The 27,500-nt window shown below is 40.3% G+C and overlaps 2 protein-coding genes across 2 annotated transcripts in view; one reads left to right on the plus strand and one right to left on the minus strand.

Annotated features, from left to right (window-relative positions):
- Positions 1–12,999, minus strand: part of LOC133575627 (glucose-6-phosphate isomerase-like) — a 52,564-nt gene extending 39,565 nt beyond the window's left edge. The window contains exons 1-3 of the mRNA XM_061928319.2: positions 12,775–12,999; positions 12,616–12,691; positions 11,978–12,505 (exon numbers count right to left, since the gene is read on the minus strand). Coding sequence (XP_061784303.2) covers positions 12,453–12,505; positions 12,616–12,691; positions 12,775–12,912 — 267 coding nt within the window. The 5' untranslated portion in view covers positions 12,913–12,999 and the 3' untranslated portion in view covers positions 11,978–12,452. The remainder of the gene's footprint in view (positions 1–11,977; positions 12,506–12,615; positions 12,692–12,774) is intronic.
- The window catches only part of brinp2 (bone morphogenetic protein/retinoic acid inducible neural-specific 2), a 127,579-nt gene that overhangs the window by 60,431 nt on the left and 39,648 nt on the right, over positions 1–27,500 (plus strand). Inside the window, exon 5 of the mRNA XM_061928338.2 lies at positions 10,714–10,819. Within this exon, the coding sequence (XP_061784322.2) occupies positions 10,714–10,819 (106 nt within the window). The remainder of the gene's footprint in view (positions 1–10,713; positions 10,820–27,500) is intronic.

Consider the following 27,500-nt stretch of genomic DNA (forward strand, 5'->3'; position numbering starts at 1 on the left):
TAATAATAATAATAATAATAATGGTACGGTCCATAATAATAATAATAAAGGTATGGTCCATAATAATAATAATAAAGGTCCGGTCCATAATATTAATAAAGGTATGGTCCAAAATAATAATAATAATAATAATAAAGGTGCGGTCCATAATATTAATAAAGGTATGGTCCATAATAATAAAGGTATGGTCCATAATAATAATAAAGGTATGGTCCATAATAGTAATAATAAAGGTATGGTCCATAATAATAATAATAATAATAATAATAATAATAATAATAATAAAGGTACGGTCCATAATATTAATAATAAAGGTATGGTCCATAATATTAATAAAGGTATAGTCCATAATAGTAATAATAAAGGTATGGTCCATAATAGTAATAATAAAGGTAAGCCTCCAAAGGAGGTACTACCAATGTGGGAGCAGCGCAGGGCAGCAGAGGCAGAGATGTTCCTCCTCACATCCGTGCTCCTCACAAACTGTCTCCATGGTGTTGTGCATTTTGTGTGCCAGTCAGTCGCTGCCGCAGAGTCCTTGGGCAAGACACTTCACCCACCTTGCTCCAAGTGCCACTCACTCACTGCTCTTTCTTGGCCTCCTTTTGACGGGGGACTGAAGTTTGTAGAAGAAATACCGTTTGAAAAAGAAATAAACATTCATTCTAACTTGCATGCCACCACGGGCAAGACCAAAGAGCTGTGACTGCAATTGTAGACCTGGAAGGTTTGCACTTGGGGCTAATATTGAAGACTTGTCAGAAATATCAAAGAATTGTCCTGGCTCTGCAAGATGGAGAAAGAATGGTTGTGGGAAAGGTGAAAGAGTTCCAAGAGAAGGTCTTCTTAATGATGTCAAGGTGCTTTGGGAGCACAGTCAGCAAGAAAAGTTGTAATAAGAGCACACGTTAGGACTTGGACAATCAACAAGGAGATTGTGACGAGTCAGCACTTCAGCTTTTGGCTGAAGAAAAGAAGAGGAGGAGCAAAGTTCTGACAGCTTGGAGCACAACTTTATGACACTGAAACTAAATCCACCAACAAACACTGTCTGCCTCATTCCTGTGAGAATCCTGCGCGTAAAGGGGGGTTGTGATTCTATTTATTAGTACTATTCAAAAAGAATGCTCATTATGTTGCCCATGTTGAACACTTGGGAAAGAAACATGGATTGTGACTTTTCTATTGCTGATCCTTTTCTATACTGAGATCAGTTCATTGATGTTGCACAGCCCATTGATGTTGCACAGCCCTGTAGATTAGTTCATTGATGTTGCACAGCCCTGTAGATCAGTTCATTGATGTTGCACAGCCCTGTAGATCAGTTCATTGATGTTGCACAGCCCTGTAGATCAGTTCATTGATGTTGCACAGCCCTGTAGATCAGTTCATTGATGTTGCACAGCCCTGTAGATCAGTTCATTGATGTTGCACAGCCCTGTAGATCAGTTCATTGATGTTGCACAGCCCTGTAGATCAGTTCATTGATGTTGCACAGCCCTGTAGATCAGTTCATTGATGTTGCACAGCCCTGTAGATCAGTTCATTGATGTTGCACAGCCCTGTAGATCAGTTCATTGATGTTGCACAACCCTGTAGATCAGTTCATTGATGTTGCACAGCCCTGTAGATCAGTTCATTGATGTTGCACAGCCCTGTAGATCAGTTCATTGATGTTGCACAGCCCTGTAGATCAGTTCATTGATGTTGCACAGCCCTGTAGATCAGTTCATTGATGTTGCACAACCCTGTAGATCAGTTCATTGATGTTGCACAGCCCTGTAGATCAGTTCATTGATGTTGCACAGCCCTGTAGATCAGTTCATTGATGTTGCACAGCCCTGTAGATCAGTTCATTGATGTTGCACAGCCCTGTAGATCAGTTCATTGATGTTGCACAGCCCTGTAGAAAAGTGCAAGGTTGCATTTCATTGATGAAAATTGAGGTTAGTCACGGCACTAAATATTATTGTTACTGTGGCTGGAAATATTATGAAAGACTAAACTATTTGTACTGGCATCATGTTGCACTTCACCTGGTCACCATTAATCCTGTTTATTAAGTGATATCCTCCATTTTAGTTTCACTAATAATCCTATTTGTTGATTGATATCCTCCATTTAGTTCCACTAATAATTCTATTTGTTGATTGATATCCTCCATTTAGTTCCACTAATAATTCTATTTGTTGATTGATATCCTCCATTTAGTTGCACCTGCAAGGTTTTCCAACATGAGTCAGATGTTGTTCCTCAGCATCTTCACACCTCCAACACAAGTCGCACATTTGTGTTTGACATGTTCCTGACAAATATGCAAGCCACATTTGTGTTTGACATGTTCCTGACAAATATGCAAGCCACCTACTCGCCTGCTGGATCTTCTGCCAGAACTGTGAGATGCACTTGACCTCTGACCTCCTACGTCTGTGGGATGAAGTGGCTGCAGCACAATCATGGAGTCAGCACAGTGGAGTGGGAGGAACATTACCAAGTCTAATTCACCTCAGCCACGACATCTTACTCACTTTTACATCATCCATGTATTACACAACATTAACATCATCCACTTCATATTTATTACACAACATTAACATCATCCACTTCATATTTATTACACAACATTAACATCATACACTTCATATTTATTAGACAACATTAACATCATACACTTCATATTTATTAGACAACATTAACATCATACACTTCATATTTATTACACAACATTAACATCATCCACTTCATATTTATTACACAACATTAACATCATACACTTCATATTTATTAGACAACATTAACATCATACACTTCATATTTATTAGACAACATTAACATCATCCACTTCATATTTATTAGACAACATTAACATCATCCACTTCATATTTATTACACAACATTAACATCATCCACTTCATATTTATTAGACAACATTAACATCATCCACTTCATATTTATTAGACAACATTAACATCATACACTTCATATTTATTAGACAACATTAACATCATCCACTTCATATTTATTACACAACATTAACATCATCCACTTCATATTTATTAGACAACATTAACATCATCCACTTCATATTTATTAGACAACATTAACATCATCCACTTCATATTTATTACACAACATTAACATCATCCACTTCATATTTATTAGACAACATTAACATCATCCACTTCATATTTATTAGACAACATTAACATCATCCACTTCATATTTATTAGACAACATTAACATCATCCACTTCATATTTATTAGACAACATTAACATCATCCACTTCACATTTATTAGACAACATTAACATCATCCACTTCATATTTATTAGACAACATTAACATCATCCACTTCATATTTATTAGACAACATTAACATCATCCACTTCATATTTATTAGACAACATTAACATCATACACTTCATATTTATTACACAACATTAACATCATCCACTTCATATTTATTACACAACATTAACATCATCCACTTCATATTTATTAGACAACATTAACATCATACACTTCATATTTATTACACAACATTAACATCATCCACTTCATATTTATTACACAACATTAACATCATCCACTTCATATTTATTAGACAACATTAACATCATCCACTTCATATTTATTAGACAACATTAACATCATCCACTTCATATTTATTAGACAACATTAACATCATCCACTTCATATTTATTAGACAACATTAACATCATCCACTTCATATTTATTAGACAACATTAACATCATCCACTTCATATTTATTAGACAACATTAACATCATCCACTTCATATTTATTAGACAACATTAACATCATCCACTTCATATTTATTAGACAACATTAACATCATCCACTTCACATTTATTAGACAACATTAACATCATACACTTCATATTTATTAGACAACATTAACATCATCCACTTCATATTTATTAGACAACATTAACATCATCCACTTCATATTTATTAGACAACATTAACATCATCCACTTCATATTTATTAGACAACATTAACATCATCCACTTCATATTTATTACACAACATTAACATCATCCACTTCATATTTATTAGACAACATTAACATCATCCACTTCACATTTATTAGACAACATTAACATCATACACTTCATATTTATTAGACAACATTAACATCATCCACTTCATATTTATTAGACAACATTAACATCATCCACTTCATATTTATTAGACAACATTAACATCATCCACTTCATATTTATTACACAACATTAACATCATACACTTCATATTTATTAGACAACATTAACATCATCCACTTCATATTTATTAGACAACATTAACATCATACACTTCATATTTATTAGACAACATTAACATCATCCACTTCATATTTATTAGACAACATTAACATCATCCACTTCATATTTATTACACAACATTAACATCATACACTTCATATTTATTACACAACATTAACATCATCCACTTCATATTTATTAGACAACATTAACATCATACACTTCATATTTATTAGACAACATTAACATCATACACTTCATATTTATTAGACAACATTAACATCATACACTTCATATTTATTAGACAACATTAACATCATCCACTTCATATTTATTAGACAACATTAACATCATCCACTTCATATTTATTAGACAACATTAACATCATACACTTCATATTTATTAGACAACATTAACATCATCCACTTCATATTTATTACACAACATTAACATCATCCACTTCATATTTATTAGACAACATTAACATCATACACTTCATATTTATTAGACAACATTAACATCATCCACTTCATATTTATTAGACAACATTAACATCATCCACTTCATATTTATTACACAACATTAACATCATACACTTCATATTTATTAGACAACATTAACATCATACACTTCATATTTATTAGACAACATTAACATCATCCACTTCATATTTATTAGACAACATTAACATCATACACTTCATATTTATTAGACAACATTAACATCATCCACTTCATATTTATTACACAACATTAACATCATCCACTTCATATTTATTAGACAACATTAACATCATCCACTTCATATTTATTAGACAACATTAACATCATCCACCTTCTCTACAATGTTCTTCATATTTATTAGACAACATTAAGATCAAAAATGTTCCTCTGACGTTTGCATGGATTTTTGCTTTTAGTTAGCGGGGGTAGTGCACAACACAATGTACTGTAATGTACACAACGTCATGTAATGTTCACAATGTAATGTACACAATGTAATATGTACACAACGTAATGTACTGTAATGTAATGTTCACAATGTAATGTACACAATGTAATATACACAATGTAATACGTACACAACGTAATGTACTATAATGTAGTATGTACACAACGTAATGTTATGTACACAATGTAATGTACATAATGTAATATGTACACAACGTAATGTAATGTACACAATGTAATATGTACACAACGTAATGTACCTTAATGTACACAGTGTAATGTACACAACATAATGTACACAATGTACACTATGTAATGTACACAATATAATGTACACAATGTACACAACGTAAGGTACTGTAATGTACACAATGTACACAGCGTAATGTACTGTAATGTACACAATGTACACAGCGTAATGTACTGTAATGTACACAATGTAATGTACACAACATAATGTACACAATGTACACAATGTAATGTACACTATGAAATGTACACAATGCACACAATGTAAGGTACTGTAATGTACACAATGTACACAGTGTAATGTAATGTACACAATGTAATATACACAATGTACACAACATAATGTACTGTACTGTACACGATGTAATGTACACTATGTACACAACGTGCTGTACACAATGTAATGTACACGATGTAATGTGTACACAATGTACACAACATAATGTACTGTAATGTACACAACATAATGTACACAACGTAATGTACACAATGTCCACAACGTAGTGTACTGTAATGTACACAATGTACACAACATACTGTACATAATGTACACAACGTAATGTACTGTAATGTACACAACGTAATGTAATGTTCACAATGTAATGTACACAATGCAATATACACAATGTAATATGTACACAACGTAATGCACACAACATAATGTACTGTAATGTACACGATGTACACAATGTAATGTACACAATGTACTGTACACAACGTAATGTACACAATGTAATGTACATAACGTAATGTACATAATGTAATGTACACGATGTAATGTGTACACAATGTACACAACATAATGTACTGTAATGTACACAACATAAAGTACACAACGTAATGTACACAATGTAATGTAGTGTAATGTACACAACGTAATTTAATGTTCACAATGTAATGTACACAATGTAATATACGCAATGTAATGTAAACAACGTAATGCACTGTAATGTACACAACGTAATGTACTGTAATGTACACAATGTAATGTACACGATGTACGCAACGTAATGTACTGTAGTGTACACAACGTAATGTACACAATGTAATGTACACAACGTAATGTACACAATGTACTGTACACGATGTAATGTACACAACGTAATGTACACAATGTAATGTACACAATGTAATGTACACAATGTAATGTACACAATGTACTGTACACAACGTAATGTACACAATGTACTGTACTGTAATGTAAAGTACTGCCAATGGTGACCAGTCAAATATTTCACAGTTTGACCTCAACTTTCACTGCTGACTTCACACGTGTTCTACTTTTCTAAATAAAGACTAATTATAACACCAAGACGTGAAGAAATAGGTTTCAATGTTCATTATTAGGACACGTCAGCAACACTATTGACTCCTGATTAATGACTTAGTAGTTTGACATTATAATACCATCTCATGTAAGATCTAGTTGACTTCTACAGGACACGCCAGCAACATGTTCACTATTGACTCCTGATTAATGACTTAGTAGTTTGACATTATAATACCATCTCATGTAAGATCTAGTTGACTTCTACAGGACACGCCAGCAACATGTTCACTATTGACTCCTGATTAATGACTTAGTAGTTTGACATTATAATACCATCTCATGTAAGATCTAGTTGACTTCTACAGGACACGCCAGCAACATGTTCACTATTGACTCCTGATTAATGACTTAGTAGTTTGACATTATAATACCATCTCATGTAAGATCTAGTTGACTTCTACAGGACACGCCAGCAACATGTTCACTATTGACTCCTGATTAATGACTTAGTAGTTTGACATTATAATACCATCTTATGTAAGATCTAGTTGACTTCTACAGGACACGCCAGCAACATGTTCACTATTGACTCCTGATTAATGACTTAGTAGTTTGACATTATGATACCATCTCATGTAAGATCTAGTTGACTTCTACAGGACACGCCAGCAACATGTTCACTATTGACTCCTGATTAATGACTTAGTAGTTTGACATTATAATACCATCTCATGTAAGATCTAGTTGACTTCTACAGGACACGCCAGCAACATGTTCACTATTGACTCCTGATTAATGACTTAGTAGTTTGACATTATAATACCATCTTATGTAAGAAGATCTAGTTGACTTCTACAGGACACGTCAGCAACATGTTCACTATTGACTCCTGATTAATGACTTAGTAGTTTGACATTATGATACCATCTCATGTAAGATCTAGTTGACTTCTACAGGACACGCCAGCAACATGTTCACTATTGACTCCTGATTAATGACTTAGTAGTTTGACATTATAATACCATCTCATGTAAGATCTAGTTGACTTCTACAGGACACGCCAGCGTTCCAAAATGAAAATAATGAAGTAGAAGGTGAGTTATTAGTATCAAGTGAGAATGTAGGACATATAAAGACCAAGACTTGATAGGCTCGTGTGTAATGCAAGGTTTTAGTGTGTTGTAATTAAACGTGATGAAGCCCGTTCCAATCTCAGTTTACTTTGGATGCCCTGCAGCCAGCGAGCAGCCAGCGAGCAGCCAGCGAGCAGCTGCAGTGGCGCCGTATTGAAAGCAAAGATGTTTATTTGTTTGTGCTGTCAGACGACTTTGTGTTGTGCCGACATGTCATGCCTGCCAGCTCCACGTCTGCTTGGCACACTTCTGATGCCCACTAATCACTCACACACTAAATACTGCATGAGGCGTCAGAACATTCCGGATGACTCATTCTTACTCAACACATCCGGAAACAACCCTGCTCTTAACCTTTTTGGCTAGACTTTCTCAGGGAGTCAGACAATTTCCTATTCAAATCCCCACTAAAGTCCTTCCCTTCTAGTCTGCTTAGGAACTATGGTCACAGTGCCCTTGTGCAAGGTGTTAGCAACTCTTTCATAGGTTGTCAAATGTTACAATTCAACTGTTCCTAACTATCTGTGTTGAATTCCTAGAAAACCTTGGCAGTGACTGCTAGAGAGGTTGCAGTCCTGTCCAACTGCATGTTGTCTGCGCTAGTTTGGAAACTGTCTCTGCTCGTCCATTGTAGAGTTACCTCTACATGATATCTCTACGGATAGTCGAACCTCGGATTCAGGAGGAACAGTGTGGTTTTCGTCCTGGTCGTGGAACTGTGGACCAGCTCTATACTCTGGGCAGGGTCCTTGAGGGTGCATGGGAGTTTGCCCAACCAGTCCACATGTGCTTTGTGGACTTGGAGAAGGCATTGGACCGTGTCCCTCGGGAAGTCCTGTGGGGAGTGCTCAGAGAGTATGGGGTTTCGGACTGTCTGATTGTGGCGGTCCGCTCCCTGTATGATCAGTGTCAGAGCTTGGTCCGCATTGCCGGCAGTAAGTCGGACACGTTTCCGTTGAGGGTTGGACTCCGCCAAGGCTGCCCTTTGTCACCCATTCTGTTCATAACTTTTATGGACAGAATTTCTAGGCGCAGTCAAGGCGTTGAGGGGATCCAGTTTGGTGGCTGCAGGATTAGGTCTCTGCTTTTTGCAGATGATGTGGTCCTGATGGCTTCATCTGGCCAGGATCTTCAGCTCTCACTAGATCGGTTCGCAGCTGAGTGTGAAGCGACTGGGATGAGAATCAGCACCTCCAAGTCCGAGTTCATGGTTCTCGCCCGGAAAAGGGTGGAGTGCCATCTCCGGGTTGGGGAGGAGATCTTGCCCCAAGTGGAGGAGTTCAAGTACCTCGGAGTCTTGTTCACGAGTGAGGGAAGAGTGGATGGTGAGATGGACAGGCGGATCGGTGCGGCGTCTTCAGTAATGCGGACGCTGTATCGATCCGTTGTGGTGAAGAAGGAGCTGAGCCGGAAGGCAAAGCTCTCAATTTACCGGTCGATCTACGTTCCCATCCTCACCTATGGTCACAAGCTTTGGGTTATGACCGAAAGGACAAGATCACGGGTACAAGCGGCCGAAATGAGTTTCCTCCGCCGGGTGTCGGGGCTCTCCCTTAGAGATAGGGTGAGAAGCTCTGTCATCCGGGAGGAGCTCAAAGTAAAGCCGCTGCTCCTCCACATGGAGAGGAGCCAGATGAGGTGGTTCGGGCATCTGGTCAGGATGCCACCCGAGCGCCTCCCTAGGGAGGTGTTTAGGGCATGTCCGACCGGTAGGAGGCCACGGGGAAGACCCAGGACACGTTGGGAAGACTATGTCTCCCGGCTGGCCTGGGAACGCCTCGGGATCCCCCGGGAAGAGCTGGACGAAGTGGCTGGGGAGAGGGAAGTCTGGGCTTCTCTGCTTAGGCTGCTGCCCCCGTGACCCGACCTCGGATAAGCGGAAGAAGATGGATGGATGGATGGATGGATGATATCTCTACATGATATCTCTATGTGATATCAAGTTCATTTGCTGTCACCTGCACACTATGCTTCTGACGTCTTGTCGACATAAAAGTAGCAAGTCACGTTACATCAACATTCTCAATAAGTAACGTGTCCTGACATGCAAAACAGTTGGACAACGTAACTGTTATTAAGATGCGACTTTAAGGTTTTACTACCTAGGTATAAAATACTAAAGGGTCTATCTTGCTGATTGTATTGTACCATAGGTCCCGGACAGAAATCTGCGTTCAAAGAACTCTGGCTTATTAGTGATTCCCAGAGTCCAAAAAAGTCTGCGGGCTATAGAGCGTTTTCTATTGGGGCTCCAGTACTATGGAATGTTCTAGCAGTAACAGTTAGAGATGCTACCTCAGTAGAAGCATTTAAATACCATCTTAAAACTCATTTGTATACTCTAGCCTTTAAATAGACCCCCTTTTAGACCAGTTGACCTGCCACTTCTCTTTGCTGCTCTGCCACCGTCTCCTGCACGGAAAGGTACCAGGTGGCCACGGATTAGTTTCGATGGAGGATGCACTAGCTGTTCCAAGTGGGGAGCGGGGGTGGACCACTCCTCTATGCATCAATCGGTGACGTCCCTGCGCTGTTGACTGGTCTTCATGCACTGGCCTGCACTCACATCTTATGAACCGTACCCACTCAGCATTCATTGCACCCGGTCACCCGATTGATTGATTGATAATGCTGTCATTGTGTAAGAAAGTTATTTCTGTTCATCTGTTGGATTCCAAGTGTTTGTGGTAGAGTAGAAACTGCAGCCGTTCTTCAGTGTTCTATGCAAACACAGAAATGGTTTTAAACATTTATCGCTGCAAAAGGATGGAATACATACTTGTTTTGCGTGTTGATATAAATACAAGTTCTTCTTTGTTTCCTAGGTAACAGAGACAAGGACGGGCCCTCTCGGTTGCAGTAACTATGACAGCTTGGACTCTGTTAGTTCAGTGTTGGTGCACAGTCCGGAAAACAAGATCCACCTAAGAGGTAGGGTTGTGTACGACTCACACTTGCATACACACTTTTCAACAAAGTCAGAAAAAGTTTGAGGGTCCACACTTGCAGAAAGCTAAGTAGGTTTTGGACCCATCTTGTGTTGTAACAAGTGTCTAAAATATTTTATCGAAAATAGTTAAAAACAAATACACAGATGTAAGCGTCAAACAGAAACTGCTAAAACATATGAAAATAATAAATACTAGCTGTCCTGACTAAAATTACAAAAGGCTTTGAGTAAACACAAGCATGGAAGCTAGTAGCAACCAACAAAGTAGTAGTGGCACAGACAGCAGAAGTCGGGTAAACACAGGGATCTAGAATCATCTGACCTTTTACTGGTGTGGACGAAGGGTTTGCGTCTACTGGCATCAGCAGCTGTTTTTATTAGTTTGGATTTGATTCATCCAGGAAAGTTGCATTGAGATGAATAGTCTCTCTTTCAAGGCTGTCCTGTCATAAAGCAGTGTGGGTGGCACTGGGAGCATAGTGGGTGAGGACGGCAGTGAGTAGGATGGCAAAAGTTGGATTCATTTTTGGACGATCACATGTCTTTAGACTGTTGGGCCAAAGTCCTTGCGGGCCTGAGAGAAAGTGTCTGAAACTTCTGCTGGGTTAGGGCTGTTTCTCATGAATGGTCAACATGACTCTGAACGGTTTGGATTTGGCTCAGAAATAGTCACGTGATCTTAAGATACCGGGGCGGTATGGCGTAGTGGGTAGAGCGGCCGTGCCAGAAACCTGAGGGTTGCAGGTTCGCTCCCCGCCTCTTACCATCCAAAAAAATCGCTGCCGTTGTGTCCTTGGGCAGGACACTTCACCCTTGCCCCCGGTGCCGCTCACACCGGTAAATGAATGATGAATGAATGAGTTGTAAAAATGAATGATGGGTTCTCACTTCTCTGCGAAGCGCTTTGAGTGCCTAGAAAAGCGCTATAGAAATCTATCCATCCATCCATCCATCCATTTTCTACCGCTTATTCCCTTTGGGGTCGCGGGGGGGCGCTGGAGCCTATCTCAGCTACAATCGGGCGGAGGCGAGGTACACCCTGGACAAGTCGCCACCTCATCGCAGAGCCAACACAGATAGACAGACAACATTCTCACTCACATTCACACACTAGGGCCCATTTAGTGTTGCCAATCAACCTATCCCCAGGTGCATGTCTTTGGAGGTGGGAGGAAGCCGGAGTACTCGGAGGGAACCCACGCAGTCACGGGGAGAACATGCAAACTCCACACAGAAAGATCCCGAGCCCGGGATTGAACCCAAGACTACTCAGGACCTTCGTATTGTGAGGCAGATGCACTAACCCCTCTCCCATCGTGCTGCCCCTATATAAATCTAATCCATTATTAAGGACTTCTTCCCAAAGGTAGCCCAAGTGGTGCGGTGTATGTGGTTGTGCCATGTTCTTTATGGCAGTGTCACCAGGTTTCACGACAGGAAATATTCCCTCTCAAAACTCTAAGTAAACTACTCCATGAGGGCTGGGTGAAACATCTTGAGCTTTGTCGTTTTTTTGGTTGCACCCCAATCCTGCAGCACGACCAGGAGTGGTCCGCATCGCAGATGGTGTGTGAAGAACATTCTTGATGTCAGCATGTCGGACTAGGACCACATTCAGTTGGTGACATACTTGATTGTGGTTGATTGTGGACACTTTTTGTCAAGTCCTGGTCCGGAAGAAGACAGTGATTGGGAGGTTCACAGCTCCAAGAGTCAGTGTCAGTTCTCATAATCATCGAGAAGGATTGGCATGATCATTTATTTAAGGTGGACTCACCGATTAGAGCTCCCAGCGTGAAGGGAGTCAGCTTCTTGAAGACAATGGAGTCGCTTGGCTTGTTCCCTTCAAACACCTTAGAAGTAAGAAAACAGGCTGAGTCACCTGACGCTGGGCGACGGCCATCAGATAGACGCATCCTCCGACCGCTGGTCTTACTTTGTGAGGAAGAAGATTCTCCAGAGTGGCGCCCGACAAACCACTGGCCACCAGCTCCTTCCGAGCTTCCTCTGACGTTTTCCCCTTCATCAGAGCCTCGGTCTGGGCCAGGAAGTTGGCAGCAAGGATCTGCAACATTACAGGATTGATTGCAACAAACTGATCAAGACGCCATTATAGCAACACTTCCTCGGTATAATGTTCCAGGAAGGACTAATAGTGGCCTTTCACTAACAAATACTCTAGGAATTGTATGCTTCCCATAACAAAAAAATATTTTTGAGTAATGGGTAGATAACTAGGGCAGCACAGTGGAAGAGGGGTTAGTGCATCTGCCTCACAATACGAAGGTCCTGAGTAGTCTTGGGTTCAATCACGGGCTCGGGATCTTTCTGTGTGGAGTTTGCATGTTCTCCCCGTGACTGCGTGGGTTCCCTCCGGGTACTCCGGCTTCCTCCCACCTCCAAAGACATGCACCTGGGGATAAGTTAATTGGCAACACTAAATTGGCCCTAGTGTGTGGATGTGAGTGTGAATGTTGTCTGTCTATCTGTGTTGGCCCTGCGATGAGTTGGCGACTTGTCCAGGGTGTACCCCGCCTTCCGCCCGATTGTAGCTGAGATAGGCTCTAGCACCCCCCGCGACCCCAAAAGGGAATAAGCGGTAGAAAATGGATGGATGGGTAGATAACTAACTGTACCTGGAACGCCTCCTTTTCCAATGCCCTCTTGGTGGGACATCTACAGAACTGGAGACCGTTTCCCCAGACTGTGTGGTTAAAGGAATATACAATTATTTTTATAACTTAATTGCATGTTTTTTGTGGCCATGGTCCATGATTACTTCAAAACTGATAAGGTTAACATTTTGAGCAAAAAATAAATGTCCTCTTCCGTAGAAACTGTTTCTCCGCATGCTCTTTCAGCATTTCCTTAAGCATCTTGAGGAAACATCAGTATAAGAGGACGCAAATTCCAATACTGGCGGCCTATTTTAAAATTGAGTATTGGAAAAGGCATTCGACCGTGTACCTCGGGAAGTCCTGTGGGGAGTGCTCAGAGAGAATGGGGTAACGGACTGTCTTATTGTGGCAGTTCGCTCCCTGTATGATCAGTGTCAGAGCTTGGTCCGCATTGCCGGCAGTAAGTCGAACACGTTTCCAGTGAGGGTTGGACTCCGCCAAGGCTGCCCTTTGTCACCGATTCTGTTCATAACCTTTATGGACAGAATTTCTAGGCGCAGTCAGGGCGTTGAGGGTATCTGGTTTGGTGGCTGCAGGATTAGGTCTCTGCTATTTTCAGATGATGTGGTCCTGATGGCTTCCTCCGGCCAAGATCTTCAGCTCTCACTGGATCGGTTCGCAGCCGAGTGTGAAGCAACTGGGATGGGAATCAGCACCTCCAAGTCCGAGTCCATGGTTCTCTCCCGGAAAAGGGTGGAGTGCCATCTCCGGGTTGGGGAGGAGATCTTGCCCCAAGTGGAGGAGTTCAAGTACCTGGGAGTCTTGTTCACGAGTGAGGGAAGAGTGGATCGTGAGATCGACAGGCGGATCGGTGCGGCGTCTTCAGTAATGCGGATGCTGTATCGATCCGTTGTGGTGAAGAAGGAGCTGAGCCGGAAGGCAAAGCTCTCGATTTACCGGTCGATCTACGTTCCCATCCTCACCTATGGTCATGAGCTTTGGGTCATGACTGAAAGGACAAGATCACGGGTACAAGCGGCCGAAATGAGTTTCCTCCGCCGGGTGGCGGGTCTCTCCCTTAGAGATAGGGTGAGAAGCTCTGTCATCCGGGAGGAGCTCAAAGTAAAGCCGCTGCTCCTCCACATCGAGAGGAACCAGATGAGGTGGTTCGGGCATCTGGTCAGGATGCCACCCGAACGCCTCCCTCGGAAGGTGTTTCGGGCACGTCCGACCGGTAGGAGGCCACGGGGAAGACCCAGGACACGCTGGGAAGACTATCTCTCCCGGCTGGCCTGGGAACGCCTCGGGATCCCCCGGGAGGAGCTGGACGAAGTGGCTGGGGAGAGGGAAGTCTGGGCTTCCCTGCTTAGGCTGTTGCCCCCGCGACCCGACCTCGGATAAGCGGAAGAAGATGGATGGATTTGTTTTCCAATAATCCGTTTTCGAAAACTGGGATCTGAGATCAAATAGCCTTTCAAAAGACAGTGAAATGACCCATAAATGCCCTTTTCAATAAACTTCCCATTTTATTACTTGTCTTCCTTTTGTATTTGACTTCCAGTCTGGTTACAATCCAAAAGCACCGTATTGTGAATGTTAGAAATGCTATTGTTGTAATACGAGCGCATTGTTGGAGGGTCTGGTTCCAGTCAATGAGCACGCAAAGAGGAACATCCCAAAAGAAAGCGTCTTCCTTCTAAACCGAGAGATATTTTCTACCTCTGTCCACACACACACACACACACACACACACACACACACACACACACACACACACACACACACACACACACACACACACACACACACACACACACACACCCTTGGTGTCCCGTGCTTGACCAGGACCAACCTTTACTTCACGCTGCAGTTCTTCATATGTCTGTTCTGCCTCACTGGCTCATCTCCCGAGGTATTTGCTATCTTCCCCGGCTGGAGATGAACCGTGTCTTCATTCCAACCCCTGCAGCTACTCATGCACCACTCTGGGATGAATAAACTGACACGTTATTGATGGGATTTACCACCCATTCTGACCTCAACTGTGTACTTATCAGCTGGAGAGAGAAGCTTGTTAGTGTGAATGTCAGGAAATTGTAGGACGAGATGCAGAGACAACGGCAAAGTGTCAAAAATAAATGTTTGAAGGAACAGACTAAAGAGTCCTCTACAGTCCAAATACCACAATCAAGTACTCACAATCAGGTTGATTGGCAACACTAAAGTGTGTGAATGTTGTACATCTGTGTTGGCCTTGTGGTGAGGTGGTGACTTATCCAGGGCGTACACCGCCTTCCGCCCGATTGTAGCTGAGATAGGCTCCAGCACCCCCCGCGACCCCGAAAGGGATAAGCGGTAGAAAATGGATGGATGGAAGTACTCACAATGGACAGGACCAAACATGATGGTGCCAGGAAGTAACCCCGAATTAGGCAAAATAACTAACCAAAAGATGAATTATTAAAAGCTGCAGCAGGAGTAGAACCACCAGAATGAAGCTTCACAGACACTCCAAGAACAGGTAAAGACTAGAGACTATGAGAGCAAACAACAACAAGGGGAAGCAATGCTCACCTGTGTAGGGAAAGAGAAGTCTGGAATACCATGATCAATCGGACCTTTGAGCTTTTCACCACCATTAACTGGGAAGTGTTGCTTTTCGGACCAGTTGTTCCTCCCAGGGAATTCAAGTCACAAGTCGCTCCCAAGCTCTTTACGACACTTAAAGCTGAGTTGAAAAACCACCAGAGACAGAATAGGTATTTTGTAATATATTTGCAAAGCTTTACAGATATACATTCAGACCAGTCCAGCATAGAACATTCAATTGCGCCCCTAAGATCGTCTGTCCCCCGAAACACCCTCTCCCCTCTTAAGTCCCTGGCATTCCTGTGTATCTAGCCAAAACAAATGTCCATTATCTCTCTCTCTCTAACATTCCTCATTCAAGGTTAAGCACACAGTTTTGCAGACAACCAAAAGACCACAATTGGAAGAAAAACACTAGCTGTTTTGTAATCCATCCATCCATCCATTTTCTACCGCTTATTCCCTTTGGGGTCGCGGGGGGCGCTGGAGCCTATCTCAGCTACAATCGGGTGGAAGGCGGGGTACACCCTGGACAAGTCGCCACCTCATCGCAGGGCGCTGTTTTGTAATATGATTATGAAATAAAAAGAAGTAACTTAAATTTGGATATATGTAAATATCTGCCTCCGACAGAAGTTAATCAGACCTTTGAGCTTTTCACCACCATTAACTGGGAAGTTAATCGGACCTTTGAGCTTTTCACCACCATTAACTGGGAAGTTAATCGGACCTTTGAGCTTTTCACCACCATTAACTGGGAAGTTAATCAGACCTTTGAGCTTTTCACCACCATTAACTGGGAAGTTAATCAGACTTTTGTGCTTTTCACCACCATTAACTGGGAAGTTAATCAGACCTTTGAGCTTTTCACCACCATTAACTGGGAAGTTAATCGGACCTTTGAGCTTTTCACCACCATTAACTGGGAAGTTAATCGGACCTTTGAGCTTTTCACCACCATTAACTGGGAAGTTAATCGGACCTTTGTGCTTTTCACCACCATTAACTGGGAAGTTAATCGGACCTTTGAGCTTTTCACCACCATTAACTGGGAAGTGGCTGTTTGGTTGCAGGAATATGCAGAGGAAACAGGAACTAGTAAGGGAAAACATTAGCCAATAAATGTGTCAGGTTGTGCTAGTAGTGTTACTTCAGAATGTGGAGAAAGTACTTGTTGGTTCAAACGGAGTCTTTTATTGGACCCCAAGAGGAGCTAGCAAGGAGTGAGTCACTCAGCGTGAAGCAAAGGAGGTTGGCACAACAAGAAAACACAGCTAGCAGGATAGCAAGCTAGCAAAGGAATCTGGCAATCAGTCAGCATAAAAGATCCAACAACAGGTGAGCTGCCAGCAAAGGAAAGTTTGCCCCACAGGAAACAGAAACAAAATAAGAGCCTGGAAGAAACCCAGTCTGGAACATGACATACAATATATGAATCATTGTTCAATGGAAGATACATACTTTGTGTCACTAAGGATTCAAAATAAGTGTGCCAACTACCTTCCTTTTTGGCAACAAAGGAAAGTGAGAGTGAAGGACTAGAGGGCAGTGGGAGCGATTCAGATAGGGAAGATGCTGTGAGAGGCGGGTGGGATCTGATATTCAGCTGGGAATGACTAAATCAGTAAATAAACACAATATACTCTATTAGCCACAACACAACCAGGCTTATATTTAATATGCCACAAATTAATCCCGCATAACAAACACCTCCCCCCTCCCGTCCATATAACCCGCCAATACAACTCAAACACCTGCACAACACACTCAATCCCACAGCCCAAAGTACTGTTCACCTCCCCAAAGTTCATACAGCACATATATTTCCCCAAAGTTACGTACGTGACATGCACATAGCGGCACGCACGTACGGGCAAGCCATCAAATGTTTGGAAGCGTACTCACGGTACCGTGTCTGCGCATCCAACTCAAAGTCCTCCTAGTAAGAGTCTCTGTTGTCCCAGTTCTCCACAGGCCAATGGTAAAGCTTGACTGTCATCTTCCGGGAATGTAAACAATGAAACACCGGCTGTGTTTGTGTTGCTGCAGTCGGCCGCAATACACCGCTTCCCACCTACAGCTTTCTTCTTTGCTGTCTCCATTGTTCATTGAACAAATTGCAAAAGATTCACCAACACAGATGTCCAGAATACTGTGCTTCTTGTTCTTGCTAACTGAGGATAGTAAACACATCTACATGTTCCTACCTTATTTACAGCTTGTCCTTTCTGTCTCCACTTGACGTACAATTCCTCTTCACTTCTGTGGATCACGTGTGGAGGAGTGATCACATTCACCCACTAGATCGACTTCCCACTATGCATTGAACAATCATCTAAATGTGGTCAAGGTAGAAGCAAGAGCTTATCAAAGGAGAACAATTTCACTCATTTAGTGCGTGGAAACAATCAGCGTCTTCCTTTGCATTCCACTCACACTCAGCTGGACATAATACTAGTCATGTATGATATACCAAATATTTCACTGACATCAATACAACCAATAATATTAGTCATTTGTGATATACCAAATATTTCACTGACATCAATACAACCAATAATACTAGTCATTTATGATGTATCAAATATTTCACTGACATCAATACAACCAATAATATTAGTCATTTGTGATATACCAAATATTTCACTGACATCAATACAACCAATAATACTAGTCATTTATGATGTATCAAATATTTGATTAAAATCAATACAACCAAAAATATTAGTCATGTATGATATACCAAATATTTCACTGACATCAATACAACCAATAATACTAGTCATGTATGATGTATCAAATATTTCACTGACATCAATACAACCAATAATACTAGTCATGTATGATGTATCAAATATTTCACTGACATCAATACAACCAATAATATTAGTCATGTATGATATACCAAATATTTCATTGACATCAATACAACCATTTTAATTACAGCAAAGTGGTCTTGCCGCTGGGCCTTAGGCCTGTCGCACCTCCACCGGTGCCTGTGGTGGACTGTGCATGGCAGGGACGTCCTCTTCCCTGAGGCAGGCCTAAACCTGACCGCATACCAGAAAAGGTTTTGCTGCAGGGTCTTCAGCTGGGGACCACCTCTCATTGATGTTTCGCCCCTTAGCCCAGAACATCTCCCGGTGGCGGGGCAGTGAACAGGGACGTCTCCCTGACACCCCCTGCAGCAAAACCTACTTGGATACTGCTCCCCAAGCCTTGTCGCGTCGTTTGAGCCAGAGCCAGTGGCTAGCTTTTTACTACTACTAGTCATGTATGATATACCAAATATTTCATTGACATCAATACAACCAATAATACTAGTCATGTATGATATACCAAATATTTCACTGACATCAATACAACCAATAATATTAGTCATGTATGATGTATCAAATATTTCACTGACATCAATACAACCAATAATACTAGTCATGTATGATGTATCAAATATTTCACTGACATCAATACAACCAATAATACTAGTCATGTATGATGTATCAAATATTTCATTGACATCAATACAACCAATAATACTAGTCATGTATGATGTATCAAATATTTCACTGACATCAATACAACCAATAATACTAGTCATGTATGATACATCAAATATTTCACTGACATCAATACAACCAATAATACTAGTCATTTATGATACATCAAATATTTCACAGACATCAATACAACCAATAATACTAGTCATGTATGATATACCAAATATTTCATTGACATCAATACAACCAATAATACTAGTCATGTATGATATACCAAATATTTCACTGACATCAATACAACCAATAATATTAGTCATGTATGATGTATCAAATATTTCACTGACATCAATACAACCAATAATACTAGTCATGTATGATGTATCAAATATTTCACTGACATCAATACAACCAATAATACTAGTCATGTATGATGTATCAAATATTTCATTGACATCAATACAACCAATAATACTAGTCATGTATGATGTATCAAATATTTCACTGACATCAATACAACCAATAATACTAGTCATGTATGATACATCAAATATTTCACTGACATCAATACAACCAATAATACTAGTCATTTATGATACATCAAATATTTCACAGACATCAATACAACCAATAATACTAGTCATGTATGATATACCAAATATTTCATTGACATCAATACAACCAATAATACTAGTCATGTATGATATACCAAATATTTCATTGACATCAATACAACCAATAATACTAGTCAGGTATGATATACCAAATATTTCACTGACATCAATACAACCAATAATATTAGTCATGTATGATGTATCAAATATTTCACTGACATCAATACAACCAATAATACTAGTCATGTATGATGTATCAAATATTTCACTGACATCAATACAACCAATAATACTAGTCATGTATGATGTATCAAATATTTCATTGACATCAATACAACCAATAATACTAGTCATGTATGATGTATCAAATATTTCACTGACATCAATACAACCAATAATACTAGTCATGTATGATGTATCAAATATTTCATTGACATCAATACAACCAATAATACTAGTCATGTATGATGTATCAAATATTTCACTGACATCAATACAACCAATAATACTAGTCATGTATGATACATCAAATATTTCACTGACATCAATACAACCAATAATACTAGTCATTTATGATACATCAAATATTTCACAGACATCAATACAACCAATAATACTAGTCATTTATGATACATCAAACATTTCACTGACATCAATACAACCAATAATACTACTCATTTATGATACATCAAATATTTCACTGACATCAATACAACCAATAATACTAGTCATTTATGATACATCAAATATTTCACTGACATCAATACAACCAATAATACTAGTCATTTATGATACATCAAATATTTCACTGACATCAATACAACCAATAATACTAGTCATGTATGATGTATCTAATATTTCACTGACATCAATACAACCAATAATACTAGTCATGTACGATATATCTAATATTTCACTGACATCAATACAACCAATAATACTAGTCATGTATGATATATCTAATATTTCACTGACATCAATACAACCAATAATACTAGTCATGTATGATCTATCAAATATTTCACTGACATCAATACAACCAATAATACTAGTCATGTATGACATACCAAATATTTCATTGACATCAATACAACCAATAATACTAGTCATGTATGATACATCAAATATTTCACTGACATCAATACAACCAATAATACTAGTCATTTATGATACATCAAATATTTCACTGACATCAATACAACCAATAATACTAGTCATGTATGATGTATCTAATATTTCATTGACATCAATACAACCAATAATACTAGTCATGTATGATGTATCTAATATTTCACTGACATCAATACAACCAATAATACTAGTCATGTATGATGTATCAAATATTTCACTGACATCAACACAACCAATAATATTAGTCATGTATGATGTATCTAATATTTCACTGACATCAATACAACCAATAATATTAGTCATGTATGATGTATCTAATATTTCATTGACATCAATACAACCAATAATACTAGTCATGTATGATGTATCTAATATTTCACTGACATCAATACAACCAATAATACTAGTCATGTATGATGTATCAAATATTTCACTGACATCAACACAACCAATAATATTAGTCATGTATGATGTATCTAATATTTCACTGACATCAATACAACCAATAATACTAGTCATGTATGATCTATCAAATATTTCACTGACATCAATACAACCAATAATACTAGTCATGTATGACATACCAAATATTTCATTGACATCAATACAACCAATAATACTAGTCATGTATGATACATCAAATATTTCACTGACATCAATACAACCAATAATACTAGTCATTTATGATACATCAAATATTTCACTGACATCAATACAACCAATAATACTAGTCATGTATGATGTATCTAATATTTCATTGACATCAATACAACCAATAATACTAGTCATGTATGATGTATCTAATATTTCACTGACATCAATACAACCAATAATACTAGTCATGTATGATGTATCAAATATTTCACTGACATCAACACAACCAATAATATTAGTCATGTATGATGTATCTAATATTTCACTGACATCAATACAACCAATAATATTAGTCATGTATGATATACCAAATATTTCATTAACATCAATACAACCAATAATACTAGTCATGTATGATGTATCTAATATTTCACTGACATCAACACAACCAATCAGCATGCAAGGTGGGTGTGCATTTAGGCAAGGTGTGTTTTCATGCCACACAAACGCGATGACATGATTGACGTCAGGCGGCCATTAGAGATCGATGCTATCTCGCTTCTGAGAAACTTTATGGGTTGTTCTTTTAGAATTTGTCACTTTTGAGTGGATTTATATTGGCTTGTTGATTACTGGATGGCTCGGAGGATGTTTAATGAAGTGAATAAAGTGCCTTCACTTTTACCTTTTGGTTTTGTCTACACTTCGTATAGTTGTGCTCATAAGTTGACATACCCTGGGAGAATTGATGATTTCTTGGCCATTCTTCGGAGAATATGAATGATAACACAAAAGCCTTTCTTCCACTCATGCTTAATGGTTGTGTGAAGCTATTTATTGGCAAACAACTCTTTTTAAATCAAAATGACAAAAGAAAGTACCCAAATGACCCTGATCAAAAGTTGACATACCCCAGTGACTTTGATCTGATAACATGCACAAACAGGTTTGAATGGCTAATCAAGGTTCCAATCCTCACCTGTGACATGTTTGTTTGTAATGAATGTGTGTGTATAAAAGGTCAGTGAGTTTGTGGTCTTCTGACACACCATTGCATCTTTCATCCAGTGCTGCACACATGTTTCTGGATTATGAGTCATGGGAAGGCAAAAGAATTGTCAAAGGATCTGCCAGAAAAGGTAATTGAACTGAATACAACACGAAAAGGGTATAAAAAGATATCCAAGGAATTGAGAATGCCAATCAACAGTGTTCAAACGCTGATTAAGAAGTGGAAAATGAGGGATTCTGTTGAAACCAAACCACGGTCAGGTAGACCAGCAAAGATTTCAGCCACAAGAGCCAGGAAAATTGTTCGAGACGCAAAGAAAAATCCACAAATAAGTTCAGCTGAAATACAGGACTCTCTGAAAAATTGTGGTGTGGCTGTTTCAAGATGCACAATAAGGAGGCACTTGAAGAAAAATGGGCTGCATGGTCGAGTCGCCAGAAGAAAGCCATTTCTGCGCAAATGTCACAAAGTATCTTGCTTACATTACGCCAAACAGCACAGAGACAAGCCTCAAAACTTCTGGAACAAAGTCATTTGGAGTGATGAGACCAACATTGAACCATAAACGTTACATTTGGAGAGGAGTCAACAAGGCCTATGATGAAAGGAACACCATCCCTACTGTGAGACACGGAGGTGGATCACTGATGTTTTGGGGATGTGTGAGCTACAAAGGCACAGGAAAGTTGGCCAAAATGAATGCAGCATGGGACATCTTTGGACATTCCAACATGACAATGATCCAAAACACAAGGCCAAGTGGACCTGTCATTGGCTACAGCAGAACAAAGTGAAGGTTCCGGAGTGGCCATCTCAATCTCCTGACCTCAATACCATCGAGCCACTCTGGGGAGATCTCAAACGTGCAGTTCCTGCAAGACAGCCCAAGAACTTACAGGAACTGGAGGCTTTTTGCCAAGAAGAATGTGCAGCTTTGCCATCGGAGAAAATAAAGAACCTTATCCACAACTACCACAAAAGACTTCAAACTGTCATTGATGTTACACAGTAGTAACAACTGGGGTATGTCAACTTTTGATCAGGGTCATTTGGGTACTTTCTTTTGTCATTTTGATTTATAAAGAGTAAACACAGTTGTTTGCCAATAAATAGCTTCACACAACCATTAAGCCTGAGTGGAAGAAAGCTTTTTGTGTTATCATTCATATTCTCTGAAGAATGGCCAAGAAATCATCAATTCTCCCAGGGTATGTCAACTTAGGAGCACAACTATATATATATATATATATATACGGTAAGGTCTATTCAGGTGTACTGGAGAGGAGGCTACGCCGGATAGTCGAACCTCGGATTCAGGAGGAACAGTGTGGTTTTGGTCCTGGTCGTGGAACTGTGGACCAGCTCTATACTCTGGGCAGGGTCATTGAGGGTGCATGGGAGTTTGCCCAACCAGTCTACATGTGCTTTGTGGACTTGGAGAAGGCATTCGACCGTGTCCCTCGGGAAGTCCAGAGGGAAGTGCTCAGAGAGTATGGGGTATCGGACTGTCTGATTGTGGCTGTCCGCTCCCTGTATGATCAGTGCCAGAGCTTGGTCCGCATTGCCGGCAGTAAGTCGGACACGTTTCCAGTGAGGGTTGGACTCCGCCAAGGCTGCCCTTTGTCACCCATTCTGTTCTGAACTTTTATGGACAGAATTTCTAGGCGCAGTCAAGGCGTTGAGAGGATCCGGTTTGGTGACTGCAGGATTAGGTCTCTGCTTTTTAAACATGATGTGGTCCTGATGGCTTCATCTGGCCAGGATCTGTAGCTCTCACTGGATCGGTTCGCAGCCGAGTGTGAAGCGACTGGGATGAGAATCAGCACCTCCAAGTCCGAGTCCATGGTTCTCGCCCGGAAAAGGGTGGAGTGCCATCTCCGGGTTGGGGAGGAGACCCTGCCCCAAGTGGAGGAGTTCAAGTACCTGGGAGTCTTGTTCACGAGTGAGGGAAGAGTGGATCGTGAGATCGACAGGCGGAACGGTGCGGCGTCTTCAGTAATGCGGACGCTGTATCGATCCGTTGTGGTGAAGAAGGAGCTGAGCCGGAAGGCAAAGCTCTCAATTTACCGGTCGATCTACGTTCCCATCCTCACCTATGGTCATGAGCTTTGGGTCATGACCGAAAGGACAAGATCACGGGTACAATCGGCCGAAATCAGTTTCCTCCGCCGCGTGGCGGGGCTCTCCCTTAGAGATAGGGTGAGAAGCTCTGTCATCCGGGAGGAACTCAAAGTAAAGCCGCTGCTCCTCCACATGGAGAGGAGCCAGGTGAGGTGGTTCGGGCATCTGGTCAGGATGCCACCCGATCGCCTCCCTCGGGAGGTGTTTAGGGCACGTCCGACCGGTAGGAGGCCACGTGGAAGACCCAGGACACGTTGGGAAGACTATGTCTCCCGGCTGGCCTGGGAACGCCTCGGGATCCCCCGGGAAGAGCTGGACCAAGTGGCTGGGGAGAGGGAAGTCTGGGCTTCCCTGCTTAGGCTGCTGCCCCCGCGACCCAACCTCGGATAAGCGGAAGAAGATGGATGGATGGATGGATGGATATATATATATATATATATATAGCATGTTTTGTGCTTATTGTTATTTTGATTTTTTTTTTTTTTTCTGTTTTCATCTGTACAGCACTTTGGGGCAGTAGTCTGTTTTGAGAAATGTGCTATATAAATAAATCTACCCTGACTTTTAACTGACACTAACTCTTATTAGCGAGCATGACTTTGAGGAGGAAATATTGTTGTGTTACAAACTTTTGTGTGGTGTTGCTTCCTTATTGGTCATTATTCCAGGCTGCTTTTTGGATGTTACCTGTGACTTTGTTAATTCATTGTGGTGGCACCTGAAGTCAGTCAGGTGGATCCAAAATAACTCAAATGTACAGATATCCATATTTTTTTGTCCAGAATGTCAACGGTGGTTCTGGATGAGAAGAACAAGTACCGGTACTCAATGTACACCCTTAACTGCATATAGAAATGACTTATTTGGGATCCTGGAGGTTTATGCACAAATCATGTTCAATGTTTTATCCAGAAGACAGCATTTTATTATTGGAATATTTCAGTTGAGTCATGTAAAAAAAAATCACAAAAGATGGCCAATTATTATGACAACATGTTTTTTTTTTTACCACACAGCCAACCACAAAAATACCAGCGTGACCTAAAACCAAAGAAAGTACCTGGTTCTGCTACATGACTTGTTTCTTGGTTCAGTCCTGACTTTAGGCTGCAAAACTGAATATGAAAACAATATTTCAGGAAGTCTTTAAATGCACTCATCTGATGTATTTCTTCACTTCAGCGTGTTTGTGCAACAATGAACAGGTGCTGCACTCATTCAAATGTCATGTGTACTTGGAGCAAAAATAACCATAGGTGTTGTTGCCATGGCAACTTGCATGGTTTACAATAGCGCTTGATAATGATGAAATAATTGTACTTGCTTGTACGCAGTGTTGGGAACATTTACTGCATTGTATGAATAATATTGTCATGTTTTCTTCTTAATGGCTGCTCTGCATACACTATATTGACAAAAGTATTTGGTCACCTGCCTTGACTCACATATGAAGTTGAAATGCCATCCCATTCCTAACCCATAGGGTTCAATATGACCTTTTGCAGCTATTACAGCTTCAACTCTTCTGGGAAGGCTGTCCACAAGGTTGCGGAGTGTCTTTATATCTTCTGGGAAGGCTGTCCACAAGGTTGCGGAGTGTGTTTATATCTTCTGGGAAGGCTGTCCACAAGGTTGCGGAGTGTCTTTATATCTTCTGGGAAGGCTGTCCACAAGGTTGCGGAGTGTCTTTATATCTTCTGGGAAGGCTGTCCACAAGGTTGCGGAGTGTGTTTATATCTTCTGGGAAGGCTGTCCACAAGGTTGCGGAGTGTCTTTATATCTTCTGGGAAGGCTGTCCACAAGGTTGCGGAGTGTCTTTATATCTTCTGGGAAGGCTGTCCACAAGGTTGCTGAGTGTCTTTATATCTTCTGGGAAGGCTGTCCACAAGGTTGCGGAGTGTCTTTATATCTTCTGGGAAGGCTGTCCACAAGGTTGTGGAGTGTGTTTATATCCAGGACAAAATGTTACAGGAGAGAATGTTACAAAAGAGAATGTTACAAGAGAGAATGTTACAAGAGAGAATGTTACAGAAGAGAATGTTACAAGACAGAATGCTACAAGAGAGAATGTTACCTGAATGTTACAAGAGAGAATGTTACGAGAATGTTACAAGAGAGAATGTTACAAGAGTAAATGTTACGAGAATGTTACAAGAGAGAATGTTACGAGAATGTTACAAGAGAGAATGTTGCAAAAGAGAATGTTACAAGAGAAAATGTTACAAAAGAGAATGTTACAAGAGAGAATGTTACAAGAAAGAACGTTACAAGAAAGAATGCTACGAGAATGTTACACGAGAGAATGTTACAAGAGAGAATGTTACAAAAGAGAATATTACAAGAGAGAATTTTACAAAACAGATTGTTACAAGAGAGAATGTTACAAGAGAGAATGTTACGAAAATGTAACAAGAGAGAATGTTACGAGAATGTTACAAGAGAGAATGTTACAAGAAATAATGTTACAAGAGAGAATGTTACGAGAATGT

The sequence above is a fragment of the Nerophis lumbriciformis genome, linkage group LG33 (genome assembly GCF_033978685.3).
Source record: "Nerophis lumbriciformis linkage group LG33, RoL_Nlum_v2.1, whole genome shotgun sequence".
Classification (NCBI taxonomy): domain Eukaryota; kingdom Metazoa; phylum Chordata; class Actinopteri; order Syngnathiformes; family Syngnathidae; genus Nerophis; species Nerophis lumbriciformis.